Source organism: Atta colombica, unplaced genomic scaffold (assembly GCF_001594045.1).
Source record: "Atta colombica isolate Treedump-2 unplaced genomic scaffold, Acol1.0 scaffold219, whole genome shotgun sequence".
Taxonomy (NCBI): Eukaryota; Metazoa; Arthropoda; class Insecta; order Hymenoptera; family Formicidae; genus Atta; species Atta colombica.
The window spans coordinates 736,349-754,289 of record NW_017259315.1 but is presented as its reverse complement, the minus strand read 5'-3'; the positions used below and the strand labels follow the sequence as shown (position 1 = coordinate 754,289).

At 30.0% G+C, this 17,941-nt stretch overlaps 1 protein-coding gene across 2 annotated transcripts in view; it reads left to right on the top strand.

Annotated features, from left to right (window-relative positions):
- Positions 1 to 17,941, top strand: part of LOC108687855 (microphthalmia-associated transcription factor) — a 102,053-nt gene that overhangs the window by 17,688 nt on the left and 66,424 nt on the right. For both annotated transcript variants that reach the window (XM_018193862.1, XM_018193861.1), the window contains exons 2-3: positions 12,236 to 12,443; positions 15,699 to 16,106. In XM_018193862.1, coding sequence (XP_018049351.1) covers positions 12,236 to 12,443; positions 15,699 to 16,106 — 616 coding nt within the window. The remainder of the gene's footprint in view (positions 1 to 12,235; positions 12,444 to 15,698; positions 16,107 to 17,941) is intronic.

The window sequence follows — 17,941 nt, the reverse complement described above, 5'->3', positions numbered from 1 at the left end:
AAACCGGACAATCGTAGCCAATGACGCGAATTTCAAGATCTACAATCCTAATTCTCAATTATTTTTAGTATAGTTATAGACCATAGAATAATTATATAGATTTTTTATTTGCGTATTACTTTTAATTCTGTCTCAATTGTATTAAAAGTAGAATAAGAACACAGAAAATTGTATTTTCTGTGTTCTTATTTTCTGCCAAAGTTATCAATAGAGAGAGAATTAATTTGATATAGATAAGATTGATGAAATTAATGAAAAACGTTAATGTACATTTTATATAGAAATAATATTAGTGTTAAAGTATAAATTATCATTGTTTTAATTATAATTCCCAAATGTAGCATTTCTGATGCTATCATTTTAATTTTATATTTAAATAGTTAGCTTGAGTTATTTTTCCATGGCTATTTTTACTCTATAAATATTACAAATCTAATCATATCTTGACAGTATAATCATTCTGGTTTAGTGTACATGCTTTTAACTCGTACACATTTATCACGAGATCTATACTCTACAAATTTTAATTGTAACCGTAGTATCGCTGTAATTAATCTACTATTAATCGCCGTAATAATACTTTATCATATTTTTAACACTAATGATAGGAACGTAAATAACAATATAAGTATACAATATAAAAATATAAAAAAACAAATAATTTTAGGAAAAAACCATTTCCAGTTGGAAGAAAAATCATTTTGCATATTTCGTAAGAAAAATTAATCGATCTTTGTCAAACCGTATAATTCATGATTAAATTGTACGAGTTGTACTCAACGACTATCTTAGTTAGCCCATAAATGTTACACTGACCGTATCGCGAATAATTTCTCGCTAAATCGCCTTGTCGCACGGACTAATTACATCGCGCGCGCGTGCCGGTTGCTATTCGCACGACCTTGTTCCTGATTTTCGTCCAGGAGCTTTCGATTACCCGGTTCCGCTACGGTAAGCGAGAATGGTAACGGTAACGGTAACGTCGCTTCTGTAACGTATCGGTTGATTTTCATCTCCTCTCTCTCTCTCTCTCTCTCTCTCTGTCTATCTATCTCTCTATCTCGTTTCGCTGGTTCCTGCATTTGCATAACCCGAATCCGTATCGCCCGATCGTCCAGCACGATTCACAGCCACTGTACGTGTATGTGCACGTACGCGCCGAAGATTACGGTCGAGATTCTGCACGGTCAACTTGCGTAATTTTCCGACCAGCAAACTCTGCGTTTACTCTCCGCACAGAGAAGCTTGCGAAGGCGTAATCTCGCAAGAGAATTCTAAGCTTACGGGCCAAGGCTGTAAGCGATCGTTTGCGATCGATTTCAGTTGCGTAAATTTCTATGAAGTTTCGGGAATAACGTAACATAGCTCGAGGTGAAATATGCATGCCTTCACACATAACGTTGCGAATCTAGTATACTGCAATATCTATCATTTAAGACACTAATTTTGCGAAGCTTTGGATTAATATTATCTCACGTAGAGAAAGTATTCGTACACTCTTAAATTTGTATCATCAAAAATTGGAGATACACGTGAAGTAAAAATCTTACGTAGATTACAAGAGACATAAGTATCATTAAACGTAAGAGAAAAAATAATATTTCAAAATCAGGAGTTACATATGCAATCATGAGAAATTATTGTAATATTAGATAAAATCGCGTTTATTTTACTAAATGACTTCATATGTAGTGAAGAAAATTATTTGTAATCGGATGAAATCATATAAAATCATATGTATCTGTGGAATCTATCACATGTAATCTGTGGAACAATATTGTATTTCAGTTAGTGATTACCCTTTTGGAAATAAATTGTTACAGTTTATAATATATTGTTCTCAACTTACCTATTTAATTTATAAATTTATCTATCATAATATTTATTATAATATTATTATTATCATCATTTATCTTTTTATCACAATTTATCTATCTAATTTATTTATCATTGAAATTTAATTAATTATTCATTAATTCGCATAAAATGGATATTTTCTGGCGAGGCGCGAGAATAGATTTTTTTCTTTGATCTACTATAATGAAAAAATATTACATTAATAATTACTCTTTTGTTCACACTGGCAATTAAAGTCCCCTTGCTCAAATTAATGTGATACGCAAGTGAGATGACACAATGTTCCACGCGATCGTTTTGTTTGCCAGGTTAAGATTAACGGTGGGAAATTTGTAATACTATAACTGAGAAGTAGAGAGGGAGTAGTGGTCGCAGCGACCTAAGTGCACTTTGTTAGAAAGCTTCGTTACCACGGATTAATCGACTGCATTGTATAATTCTAGTTGGCACGAAAGACTTTTCAACAGTGTTAATTATAGGATATACTTTTATCTTTTACCTTCAACCTGTATTCTTTACGCTTTCCTTCAAGATCTATTTCATTTTACAACATACATGATATTTCCAAAAACGACTGAAAAATATTTTCACACATGAAATTATGAAAACGATTACAATATAAAACACAATATTGATCTTTTTATTTTTTTGAACGTTTACAACCTGTAAAATTGTTTGATAAACGCCATGTCTACCATACTGTGTATGGATTGTTTTTTATAGCGTTTGTAACGTTTCTCCCTTATTTTTGTATCATATTTTCAAGCTTTTACGTTGTTATTTGCAGTACAAACAATATAATGGCTCACAATATTTGTCGAGAAAGAAGAGCGTATGTAATATAAGATTATAAGAGATAAGATTGTGAAGAAAGATGGCTTACATAAATGACATATCGATACAAATTGCAAATTGGGTCTTTGTCTGCCGACAGGATATTGGTCGTTGTAATATTTCAAAGAGATACTCATATTTTAAGATCGTATTTCCGTCTCGTCATCTTTTTTTCTTCATTCTTTTTTTGCTTCATTCGCTCTCTCTCTCTCTCTCTCTCTCTCTCTCTCTCTCTCTCTCTCTCTCTATGTATCTATCTATCACGTTCTTTTCATTCTTTCGTGTCGTTTTTATAAAGTAGAGTCTAGACGAAATTTTCCCGACGAGTTTCCGTCGTCTCCCTGGCTGAAGTAAATCGTTTTCCGCTGCTTGCTTATTACGATTATCATTGTTATTATCAGTCGACACTTTTCATAAACCCCGCAAACTTTCGCAGCAGATATTAGCGACGTTGGGGAACGCAGGAACAGGGGAAGAATTTATTTCTAACCAGTTTGTTTCGCAGATGGATTCGCCGAATGCTTATTATTAAATTCTACACCGAGAGAACTTGAGGCAATGAATGCGAAGATGGCGTGGCATTTAATACGATGACGAATGTATCAAGCAAGAATTTTTCTTATCTTAGTGTCATCCATTTCATCTCTATAAAGAGCATCGCAGATCAAAAGTCATATTGTTTCAAAATTTCTTCTAAATTTATCAAATTTATTCATGGTTTCTTTATAGACAACAAAATTTATTAGTTTTGAAAATTGATATTTCAATGTGTTAAAAAAGTTATGTATTCGATTATTACAGAATGATTCAGTCTCGTAAAATTATGAAATTGAAAAGAGATGACTATAATTACATTGTAAAATAATTATGGTTATGAATCTTCAGTTTTATAATTATTGCTGCTAATATAATATTAGTAATGAAAGGTGTACTAAATTTTAATAAATTGTTTGAATATATACAATAGTACTGATTAAATATTTAAATATAAAAAAGATACATTTATTTGGTACAAGAATTAATAATTTGATTTAAGTATCATTTTTTATTGAGTAAATATTTACTGTACTGTTGAAAAAAATATATTTAGTAAATTTTTAAATAAAAATTTAATAATTTTTTTAGTGTAATAATAATACTTATAGTTGTACTCCAAAAAATGTATAACTGATATCGAAAATGACTATAAATTATAGTAATAGTTAAATTATAGTAATTGTAAACTATTTTTTCTCTCCGTGTATATCATTGCAAAAAATTTCATTCGTACAATTTCACGTACGTAACATTATTAACTTATTCCTTGAACTTTGATTTTGTTATAAATTCACTTGTGCACATTCCGTACAAGGTTAATTTGGATACGCTAGAGAATATCTAATATCGAAGTAAATGACTGTTCGAATTTCATGATCGAGAGCCCACGACGATAATCTCCGCTTCGACAATGAAATTCCGCGCACGTACGGCCCCGTTCCGACGACCGAAGCCGTCTTAGTCGAGAGTATACATTAATCCGACAAAGAAGCTGCTTTCCATATTATTGCGATTTATATCGGCCACCTGCCGGTAAAGCGAGCAGCTATATTTTCTCTTAATTCATTCCGCGGGAATAAAGATAAAAGTTAGGCGACGGCGAGCCACTGATTTTCTTCAAGACTAGTGATATTAATATCTCTGGTCTTCTACTTTTTACTTTTTCAGTTATATCTGTTCAGTGATTCTTGCTTGCCGGGAATTCCCAATGCCGGGTTTTCTTACGTAATTTACAAAGTACACCTTAGATTTAAAAAATTAATAAATTATTAGAAAATTATCGATCGTAAAAAATTATAAAATATCATAATAATAAAATTTATATCTTATTATATTATATATTATTTATTGATACTAATAAATTTTCGTTTTTTATGAATGTTATATGTATTTTTTTATAATATCTTCTATGTTAGGGACTTTTAGATATGTTAGGTAATATTATAATAAAGTATTTATATATAATTAATAATAAAATTGTTAACTTTAAAATATTATCTTGACATATCCTTAATTCGATTAAATATTTTTAAATAATTTTTTTGGCTTTACGTATATAATGGAAGAAGGGACATCACATACACTATATTCGTTTCCAGGATTCTCTTGCAGGAATTCCTCTATGCGTACCGTATATAGAGAGACAGTGAATAAGAAGGAAGATCGGAGAGGGTTTCGCGCGCATTTGCATGAAGCTGCCATAAGCGTCGCTCTTTATATAAGTACTAAATTCAGTATTACGGTCGTTCTCCTCTTCGTTTCTCTAAGCGGAACATGTATAAAGGTTCCACTGGCAAAAAGTGATACTGTTGGTCGGGAAAGACAAACTTGTGCGGGTATTGCGCGAGAAGAGTCGTGACTTTGGAGAATTAATGATATCCAACGACAGTCGAAAATTATTTTCGACCATCCAATATCCAATATCGCGACGAGAAATATATGAGTTAATCGTGACCACCTTTAATCCACTGACTGTTTATAAAAAAATCAAGCTTTGACTTTTCACGAATGTATTTAGAATCGATGCGATAATGAGAATTTTGATGTATTCACATGTAGTTGATTTATATATATATATATAGGTTTTAAGATTGCTGTTGACGAATCTGCAGTAAAAATTCCGAAAAAATCGGCAGATCGAATATGGCGGATCAAAATTCTAAATTTTATTAGATCAGTGATTTCAAAAGCTCTTGGAATACGAATTTTATTCAAATCAAGATAATTTTACATTTTGGTCTGCCATATTGGATCCGCCATTTTGAATTTTGAAATTTTAATTATAAATTCATAATCAGCGACTCTAAAAACTTTTGGTAAGACGTCAATTAGGTGTTAATTATTTCTAAGAAAAAGTCAAGTATGAAAGAGTTAATAATTTCTACAATGGAACGTAATGACAATTCTCATTATTAATTAAATAACAAGAAATTCCGTTTAATTGATGCATAATATTTTATTCAATTCAAAAATTGTTCATTGAAATTTAATTGACAAAATTCAACAGATGAAAAGAAAATAACTTTTTATTTAATAATTACGTGAAATATTATTTATTGAGAATAAAATATTATTTTCTTTTGTTCTATTGAATTTTGTCGCTTGCGTAGTAATAAAATTTCAATAAGAATAAATTATAATCTGTCTTTCTGCAATTACGAAGGTTCTTCGCGACATTCGAAAATAATTAAATTCCTACTAAGGATGCGTTTAATTAGGTTTTAACAAGAATAATTTAGCTATATCGATTTTCAATGGTAAGATTCGTTCAAGTATTAAATTCTCTAATTAATGGTATAACGAGCAAGTGAAATTCTATACAGTAAGAGTTAAAACAATATGAATTGTTGCAATCAAAAGCATATGCACTATCGTAGTCGCGAGCATACTGGACTTTCCCACAAAATATCAATACAACGATTATCCGAAAAGAAAGGAAATATCCAATTCTATTTCAACTTCGACCTTATCCACAGAAAATTTTTCATCAGAAACTTTTCCAATCTTCTATCACAGTATTTTCGTTCCGTTTCTTAATCGGTCGTGAGTTTTCTGTGAACTCAGCCAACATTGGTAATACGCGATTCTTACATTCTATCATGACTCTCATCGCGATTATTTCTTTAAATTCATTAATTATATTGGCATCTTATCGGATATTTATGTAATAAGAATTTCAATATTACAATAAATATAAAAACATAATAAAGGAATGTAATAAGGAATTTAATTAGTATAACATATTAATATAAAAATAAAAATTTTTATTATAAAATTTCTTTGACATTTTACTACAAATTTAATAAAACTAAAAGTATATGATAAATAAAGATATACATCTTTTCCATAATATTTGCGTTGTGTAATATAATATAATATTGAGCAAAAAATCTTAAATTATAATTTTAATTAATTTTAACAAAATTCCATAAACATGTTGATGAAAAAGGATCAGAGCTTTTAAAAACAATAATATTACGAGAGAAAAAAGCAAGTTCGTCTCTTAGGCGATAGAAAAATTCGTAAGACATTTTAATGGTCTCCGGGAAAGTCGGTGTTCTGATTAAATCGCCTTTCACGAGTCAGCCGGTACTACTATTATAAAAGTTGTAACAGCTTTATTACGGCAGCTCTCTCTCGTACCGTGACTGGAAACGGAAGAATTTTTAATTTCGTAATCGCACAAAGACGGCTTTTGAGTTTAAGACTTGGTCGAATATTCAGTGTCTTTTCTTCCTTTGTAAACGAGGTTTCTGTTTCTCTATTGGTTGCAAGATCGAATCTCGCATTCAAAGTTTGATCATTTAACTGTCTTAAGTATTTATTTCTAAAGTTTTATTATCAATGTAGTTTATTCTAACTATCTATTCTTATCCAATGACAATGTAAAAAATCTATTGGACTGCTCTTCTAAAGTTTAACGTAAAATTTCTTTACATAATTTTTAGCTTTAATCAAGACGTGTCATTGAATTCTTTAATTGGATCGAAGCTCTATGAAATTTCGTAGTCATCATTTAGGTATTTGAATGTTTGATGTACTTTCTGCAACAGTTTTAATAATAAATAAAGGTTTTTTTTTATTTTTTATTTAAAGCACATTAATGTCAGCCTCGATATAATGTAAATAAAAAATATTAAGGTATCTGAATAATTATAATTACAATAGATAAGATATTTCATAAATAAATTAATAACTAATTACAAAATTAATTATCTTTATAATTGTTATTTTATTGTTATATTATTGTTGATTATCTATATTAATTACTCTATTTTGTTTTTTATTTTTATCCTTATTTCTGTTTTTTTTTACATTATATTGGATATATTTGTTATATCTATGATATGATATAATGTGATATAATGAGAAAGAGAGATCACTTCGAATGGCAGGAACTATAATGTTCGATCCGCATTGCACAATCTCTCTCTATTTTGGCTTTCTTACAACTAGATCTTGGCTTTGTTCCCGAATTGGGAATGTCTTTTAGCTGTGGTAATAAAATGGACGCCTGGCATGCGTCTTTGTGACATATTTGTTTTTAATAGTGCGTAAGCGAAAAAAATTGATTCACCCCGATATCAATGGAAATATGTGACTGCGATTCGTTTTATGTGCTCGCAAAATTCTGTCTTTTTTCTAGGAATTTGTTCAATGAAAATTCTGTTTTTATTTTATTGACTTCCAATTCGCAATAAATTATGCACTTTACATGATATTTTATTTTGTGTGTGTGTGTGTGTGTGTGTGTGTGTGTGTGTGTGCGTGTGTGTGCGTGTGTGTGTGTAGCCGTTTTGCTATTCGCGAATTCGAGATATTCTACGCGTTTTTTTTTGTAGGAATATCGTCGAATCGTAATAACGTTGCCAAAATTCAGTAATACTATCACTCGATTTTACGTCCGAATCACGGCACCATTAATTCTCTGACACCATTTGGTAGAACGATCGGGAACATTAATAAAGAATGTTTTTGTCTAGTTGTCTGAATGAATCAACTTCAAGAGATATCTTTTCGCAGACATGACAAGCAGCAAAATGTTCTTATTGAATACAGATTGGATCTATTTTTTATTTTAATTTCTTTAATATATTAATCTGTTTTATATAATTATTACATTAACTCTTAACTATCGTCATGGATTCACTGAACCTGTATCCAATTTTTCAAATATCGAAAAGTATAATAAAAATGTTTCCAAGATACAAGATTAATTCTTTTTTTATGATGTCAGTTAAGAGTTAATACAATTCATTATGTTAATGATAAGCTTGCATTAATAATTACTTTATTTTGCTTATCTTATTTACAGTGTATTTGAAATATATAACGAAACTTGTTATTTATATATTATTGAAAAATTTGTGTTGAATGTAACACATTTCACATGATCCCAAATGGTTTACTCAAATGTTTGTGTTCATTTAATATAATATGAATATCTTCGTTAGTGAATATCATAATAGTCAATTATCCACGTTCTACTGATAAAAAGTCTAAGAGAATTCTGTCCTGAGATGGAAAAAATTTGGTTTTTTTGATGATTTGATATATAAGAAAATTTCCTGTAGTAACTTATCAAGAGCGTGGGTTATCAAAAGTAGCTTAAACCTAATTATCCGTTTAGACTAATTATTTCTTCGATCGATAGTCCGTTAGACATTAGTGAATTTCTTGCATAATATTATAGCTATAATAATAATGTTTCCACATCTTTTAGTAATGTAGAGAATAGTTTCCAGCTAGTTAAAGAATTACAAAACATATATATAGAATACTATTAGAATAAATTTGGTTTGAATTTTATTAAATATAAATTAATGTCTCTATTTATTAATGTATCTACAGATTTGGCCATTGAAAATATTTTAAAAAGATGGCTCCATTTTGAAAATTGCATGATTTCTAAGACTGAATTTATTAAGGCTGTACAAGTAGTTCTAAACATCATTTATTTTACATTTGATAATTGTTTTCATCAACAAAAATTCAGTACTCTAATGGATTTCTCTTTTTCTGCCAGTGGCGGACTTAGTATTTTAGGATTTAGAAATTGAAGCGACACGAAAGATATCCTTGCCTCTATATTTTAGAACATTGTCATGGCTATTCCAATGAACATGATTGATACTGTGAAACAAATTTTTGAGTCCTTTCACCCGAGAATTCAATTTACGATTGAATTTGGAGGGGATTCAATCAATTTTTTTTAGACATCACTATAATAAATAATAATAGTAAACTGGAATTCGATTGGTTTTGTAAGTCGACGTTTCGGGGAGGTTTCTCAACTTTTTGTCAGCACATCTACTGTCCCAAAAGAGGGGCACTATTATAGGAATGATCGACAGATGTTTTTTACTCTCTTATTCTAGATTTCACAAAAAAAACTTGAGATTTATTATTAATATGTTACTTGAAAAATGATCATCCTTCCGAGTTTTCGATTATTATCGAATTAATTCCGTAATAAAATTATTGTTTTATAATAATAATAATAATAAAAAACCAAGGTGCAAAATAACGTCACAGATCATCTTCATTTCAAGAAAATATGTAATTCGTATATTTTATTTTTTATTTCATCTAGTTGTGCTGAATTGTGAATTCAGGAACACAATAAAAAATTTGAATGTTAAAGTAGCTTTCTTCAGCTTAGACAGTTACTAATCATAAAGATCTTTTCTTATCTTGAACGTTGTATCCATAAGTAACTGACCAGTAGCAAAGCGTGGATAATTGATTATTTATTTATATTATTATGATATTCATTGAGGAAGACTCCAAAGTGAGTCGAAACATTTGAACAATTCTTTGAGATAATATATTGGGTTGTCCAGAAAGTGTCGACTAACCTATATAAAAGTTGTAGAACAGAATGGCACCTATATAATTTAATAAATGTAAAATTTAAATCTTCTGTGTTTCAATTTTCCTTCAAAATCGGCACGAACTTTCCGGACAACCCAATATTTAAATATTTACATTAATTTTTGCGCTTATTAATTGTGCTATTATTCTCATTAGCCTTATTTGAATTTCTTTGATTTTTTAAAAGTATAATTAATATTTATGACGTGTTAAATTAATATGTATTTCATTCATTTATCTTTAGAATTTACATTTTAAAACATATTATTTTTATGTTATAAATTGTTATGTTATTTTGACATTAAGAAACATTGAATATTAATTTAACACAAAAAAAACTTAAAAACTTAAATAACATAAATGATCATATTTATGTTGAATTAACACTCGAATATGTTAACAAAAACGCGAGTGGATTATTTTCAACACAAATACACAATGTTTTTTATCGTAAGATTCATCAAATTTTTAGCATTATTTTTTTCCGATTCTGCCGACATTTCAAATGATAACATTTCAAATGATGATGCGATATAATTACAAGTGATGATTATTATCTGCCTGTCGCGTCTTCATTAATGACTTGTCTAGTTGGCCGCTGTGAATTGTGCCGATTGGCTTTACTGGGTTTCTTCCCGTCAGAGAGAAGTGCGGAGATAGTTCGATTCAATCGTGTTTGCGCTACGAGATTAATTGGTCTCGCCTCGGACTTGGGACTCGATGCGTTCGCTCAGCTGACAACGCTGAATATTCTCGCGTTTATCGACACAAACGCGCAGCGTCGTGAATGATTGAGTTTTATTCTAGATGATTCGTCAACTTGCTTCAATAGAAGACTTAAAGACTGATAACGGATAATATTCATTTTACTAAGAAGTTATTTACGTTAGATGTTTTATTGTACAATTATAATATATTATGATTATAATATGTTATAATATTATAATTTAAAGAATAATGTGTATTATTAATTTGTATTATTTGTATTATTAAGTTTCTGTTGCATTAAACAAATGTATTGCTGCCTATTCTAATTCCTTAACTTCTTTTCATCTATTTCTAATGCCACATCTTTTAAGTATATGCTCTAGGCGTAAAATGCATTTTTAAGTAATAAATTTAAAAGTGTGACTTATTTAGGGACCTTATTCGATTCAGGTACCTTATATGTTTATTATTCGTAATTCAGCAATCTTTGCGATATTTTTGTAGAGATACGTTTAAAAATCTTAATTGTTTATGTAACTATAATTTAACTGTAATATTAAACGAGATATAACGAGAATTAATTGAATTATATTACATAGTTTGAAAAAATTTGCGTTAAATAATTTCAAAATAATTCAGTCTCAAACGGTCCACTCAAATTTTTTGTCTTAATTTAACACAAGATAAATATATTGGAAAGTAACACAAATATCATGTAAAAAAATGGGCAAAAAATGTAACAATTTGTAAATAAATTGTGAAATCATTTTTTTTTAGTTAAATTAACAAATCTTTCTGTTAATGCATGGGTATTTGGATATATCGAATTTTAAACAGTAAAGGTAAGTTTTTATATTTTTATGTGAATTTTGTTAACGCCTCATTCTTTGAATAACAAACAACTGTTTGCACAAATTGTATCGCATTTTTGTTTTTATATTTTTGATGGAAATCTTGGGAAACATGATAGGGAAAAGCTGAAAAATTATGCATTATAGAAAGATTAAATTAACATATAATTTTATTCATTTATTTCAGACTTTTAAAATATATTATCTTTTTTTATTTTTTATCACTTATTTTATTATTTTTATTATTTGTTTACTTACATAAATTATATTATTTTAACACTAAGAAATGTTAAATATCACTTAAACGCAAAATATTTAGATAATACAATCACATTATGTTAAATTAATATAGAGATATATGTTAAAAATTCAACACAAAAAAATATGTTGTACAATTATCTGATTTTAACATAAATGCAAAACAAATGACGATCGTCTTTTCAAAGATACTGATTGCTGAAAGATAAATGATTGCTTTCGTGCGCAAGTTAGCGTGAATATAAATGGTAAAAGTAACGCCGGAGTAAGAAGTCTTCGATAAAGTCTTACGTGAAGGAAATATTGGCTTTTTTCAGTCCGCCGACGTTCAAAACAGCGACACCGACGTCGCGCACGCAATTGAAGCTGCAGCTGATGCGGGAGCAGCTGCAGGAGCAAGAGAGGCGACAGGCGGAATTCCGACAGAGCTTGCAGCAGCAAAGGCCAGCTGCCGCACCGCCCAGACCAGTGCCACCTACGCCGTTGCCCACTATCGGTGTGGATGTACCACCGCAAGTATTACAAGTATGTGTCGCCTTCGTACATCATCCGATCTCCACGATCGATGCTAAATTGCTCGCGCAAAGCTCGAATCATGCAACACGATAAAATTATTTTGCGTTGCGCAATATCATGTTGTTATATTAAATTATAAATTCCTAACGTTATTACATTACAAGACATTATGAATTGCGTGATTACTCATTCTCTTTGCGCAAATAATTACTACACGATATATATCAGTACGTTGTATATCGTGTATACTATATTATTGTATATCTACTTTATATTAATTAATAATTTATACATTAGTTAATAATTTATACATATATTAGGTATGGGAAAAAGTTCGTGGCGTTTTCCCCTTACATCTAACGGGAAAAACGCCACGAACTTTTTCCCATACCTAATATATATATGTATATATATATATATGTATACGTATACACATATGTATTAAAAATTGAATAATTTTTTCTCAAGAAAAGGGACAATTGAAATTTTTCGAATTTCGTATTATGTGTGTATTCTAAATACATCGGTCTCTAATCAGAAAAAAGGATAGAAATTAATTAATTTTAAATATTTCCTCAAGAAAAAGTAACACCAGAAAAAATGACACAATCAAAATAGGGATAATTTTTAAAAATAATAACGAGTATTTTTAATTTGCATTGAATATAGTTTTCCCAACAAAAAAATCGATAGATTCTAAAAGAGTTTTGCACTTCTTTTACGTTTGTGCTCTGTTCACAAAGTCTCATCTTATGTTCTCAAATCAATCTCATGATTCATCAATCTCATTTTTTTCGAATTTAACAGAGCTTGAGGAATATCATTTTTTTATGAAAAAATTTATATTGTTTTCCAATTTGATTTTTTTGAAATAGAAAATAATATTAATTTCTGTAGTATTAAATATATATAGAAGACGTATAGTAGTAAATGTATATAGAGGAAGAGAGAGGGAGAGAGAGATCTATAAATATCCAAATATATGATTAAACTTATAAATCTATTTTTGTCAAAATAAAAAAATTAATATCTATATTATTTTTAGAGAACTTAAAATAAACAATTTGTAATTAGGTTTTTGTTAATTTATATTTAATTATGCCGTAAATAATAAAAATATGTAATTTTCTTTTTCTCCTCATGAACAATTTTATATTTTCCATTTGAAAGGATATTAACAAAATTCCCGAAATAATGAATTAATAAGGCAATAAACAAATAAATAACAATTGGAAACTGGCGCTGTAGACGGTTTGCAAATTTGCTTTAAATAAGCTTTATTTCAATAATAAGAAAACAATTAGTACATGTTTCGGTTAATCTTTTAGCTTTTTGTAACAAAATAATATAAAAAATTATTACAGTAATTATTACAGTTGCTGCTTCACAATAATTGGGATTTGAACGTACATACGTATATAATAATTATGTAATAATTTTATAATGTAATAATTTTAATAATAATGTAATAATTTTTTATGTTGTTTTGTTGAAGATTAAAGCTTTTTTAAAGCAAAATTGTATATCGCGCAATTTTGCTTTATAAAATACAGCGCCAATTCCTAATTGCTCGTTGTCATCTGTTTGTTTATTGAATTTTTTACTTGTGTCACTTTTCTTGCAGGAGCGCAATATATATAATACGTATATAGTTTGATAAAGTATGACAATTGAAAGTCCCAATCTTTTGTCGACATTCTTAACTTCTTTCTTTGATTTTACTTGTATTTGTTTTGTGTCAAAACTGGGGCGTTCGTTGAAGCTATAATAGAACTTGGCGTAAGTACCGAAGTATCCCAAGTCCACCGCGATGGGGGGGTTTTCCCAGATAGAGTCTTGTTATCCAAGTAGCGTTGGGTCAAGCATTCGGTTACCATTGTTTGCGTTTCCGTCGCTTAAAGCTCCGTGCATATAGATATACATGCAGAAAGGCGGGCGTGGCTAAGATAACGATACCTTATAGTTCCGAGGTTCCGTAGTTTGCCGTATCGCAGTAAGGCGAGCCGAATTCTGTAGCATCGTTAATAGATCTATTCGGTACACCATGTCTATACTGTTAGAACTGTCTCCTCCCTCCCCAAAGTAATGGGTGAGAGGATATACGAGAGGGAGAAGGCACAAGAGTCGTAGATGGTTTACCTTGCAATTAGCTCCACGCAATATGGTTGCTGCATTCGTGAAAGGTTGAACATATTATAGCTGCGATAATGGTCTCGTCATAGAATTTTCACATGAGATGTAGATGTTTAAAGCCGAAACATCTTATAAAGAGTAATTGAGAATAATTTCTAAATTTAATCTTTTTCTTATGTACAGATATCGCACTCTTATTTTAAAAATGATACAACTCTAAAAATTAAATTTTCTCTAGAAAAGGGGTACATTATTTTTAAATTTAACAGAAAATTATTGATTCATCAAATATAAAAAACATATTCTTGACAGACCAAATGTTATTTTTGTTATTTTCGTTCTTTTAAAAACTTTTTTGAGTTGTAATGATTTTGACAAATTTTTATTAAATGAAGTTAATTCACTTTTGATGAAGTAGAGTAATATTTACTTAGCTCATTCATGGTAGTAACTAAAAAAAATCATCTTTTTTTAAATTTATTACTTTTAGTAAGTAAGGGGATGATATGATAAACGCGTTTTTGTGAACCCTTAACAATTATTTATAAGTTTTTTCACTCCCTGCTGAAGCATAATATTAAAAAGTGATCTTAAGTGATCGTAATATTATATATTTATAATTACGTACTAGATATCAATTAGATATTAATATCTCAATAAAATAATATTATATAATTTAAGATAATATTATATATATAAGAATAGATTAATATATAATAATAATAGGTTAAGAAAAGACACATCGCGGATCGAATACTAATGTCAGTTTAATTTTCCTTGCATTTCATGTTCCTTACATTTTTGCACTAGAAAAATTTATTTAGAAATTATTAATTATTATTAAAAAATTGATATAATCTGTAAAAAAAAGTAATAATGTGCCTCCATTTTTTATTCATTTATTAAAAATTTTTTCCATTACATTAGCGACCATACAGTATAAATAACACATTTGCTAAATCAGGAAATCTAAAGATAATTGATAAAAAAAGCATTAATAATAAGCAAAGCACATTAGCAGTATAGATTTGTGCACGAGGGCTTAATCGATTCTCTGATTAATTATCACTGTCTACGTGACTCGTCTGCAAATAAAGAGCTAACGCACCACGATGTGCCGATTTTCTTCAGGTGCGCACACTGTTAGAGAATCCGACTCGCTATCACGTCGTGCAAAAGCAGAAGAACCAGGTGCGCCAATACCTACATGAATCGTTTCGTGGCGGTGAGGGCGGCGGTGGCGGCGGCCGCAGTACTGGCAATGCGGTTGTCAGCGGCAGCGCCGGTAGCGAGGGCGGCGGTAGGACACCGGTCGACGTTGGGCCGCCACCCGTCCCAATGGTGGTGCAAAGTGCACCGCCCGGCCCGCAGCTGCATCACTCGAAGCCGCAGCATCCTCATCTCGCCTCGTATCCGCACGCCCCCGCGCTATTGCCGCATCACCCTGGTAACCCGACGGTGGTCTCGGCAAGCCCGGATCCTACCACTACTGGCACCATGTCCCCAGGTCTGTCCAGCGTCGCCACCAGCAACTCCGAGGTACGTGTGGTGTGTAGTATGCGAGTTGATTGCGTGGACAGTACAACGCAATGTTTCTCTATGAGAAACCAGATATCTAAGATGTGATATTTCATCGAGCGAAAATATCCAATCCCTTCCTCATTCAAAAGTTAAAAAACACTGAAAGAACGATTTTGTGGAAAGATCTCAACTTTTTTGTTAAATACAGATTCAATAATTTTGTTGGTAGACCATCAAAATAATTTTGTTGGAAATCAAACTGATTGTTAGAATATCAAAATTTTTTGCAGCATTGCACATCATTTTGTTGAAGTAATTAGATAAATTATTTCATTCGTATACATTTGAATATTATCTTACTGTTTGTTTCTTCTTGTTCATTTTATTATATTTTTGAAAGATCAAATAATAAAAAACCAGCCATAATAATTTGCTATACCCATGAGGCCATCTGTATTTTTTGGTCTACCTATGTTTTTATGTTTTGTACGCACTTGTAATTTTAATCTGTGATCTAGACTTTTCTAATTATACATCATTTCTTGACAAGCCTTTCCAATACATTTTTTAGTTTTCATAATTATTTTTTGACAGTTCAATAAAATTATTTGCTGTATATAACAAAAGTTTAAATCTTTTTGCAAAATCGTTTTTCCTGTGTAGAGATGCGCGCGGTAGAGAAGAATTATAAAATTGGTTAGATAAAAGCCTTATAGAATTATAAAAGAATTATAAAAATATTTGCATAAAAGCTAGAAGATTAATTTGATTTATTTGAGATTCTAGAAAGAAGAAATAGGAAATGAAAAGGGAACAGTATATAAAAGGAATGGTTTCGCTAAAGTATTTAAAAATTTTGCTAGACACAGATCTGAAAATAATTTTATTCGACTATTAAAATTGTGTAGGACGCACAAGCTAGTTATATTACTATATAGAATAAAATTTTCTGCAGTATTGTTCATTAGCTTTGACTTTGTTTATTACATAATTACAAAATTTTCAGATTTGTCTCTAGCTAAAATTTTAGATAATTCATTTTTTTCCGTGTATGAAAGAAAATAATAAAAATAAAAGTAGATTTTATATTGGAGTAATAATATAATGGCTATTTTCGATTTCGGAATGCGCGAATTTCGATTGATGAAATCAAAATGATGTAGCTGTGCGCGTCAAGAAGCCTCGCGACATCATAAGGAAAGTTATTTTTCTAACAATAAGTCATTCCCGTTCATTCCATCCAATCTACGTACGACGTTTTCGATTAACGCTAACTGGTCTTATGTAATCCGTTGGTTATCCCGTGTCACCGGGCGGCAACTTCACTCTCTCGCTCGTTTAATAATTAATCACTAGTATTCTCCAACACATCGTCGTTTCTTGCGTAACCTTGCGAAACGTGTGACGTCGCGTTTTGAATAATTTCTCGACTAGAATTGATTCTGTAATTCTTAATGATAATATCGTTATCATTATATATCATTACACAAGTATAATATATAATTAAAAAGTTAACATCATTATAATGACATTATCGTTAAGATTTACAGAATTTACACAAAAAAAGACATTTTGTATTTATTAAAACCGATCTTTGTTAAAATTTTTATGTTTTAAATTTTAATCATTATCGGTTCCTGACTTTTTTCTTTTAATTTTTTGGTGAACACCTTTAAATATAGTATACACTAAATTTTGATAAAATTGATGTGTACTGCCAATACATCTCCACATGCTGTCTGCACTCTCATATCACTCTCTGATTTGAATACGAAAATCTGATCACTTAATAAGACACTAAACTAGTTTCTATTTATAGAATGGCATTTTGCATGATTGTAATATATATATAT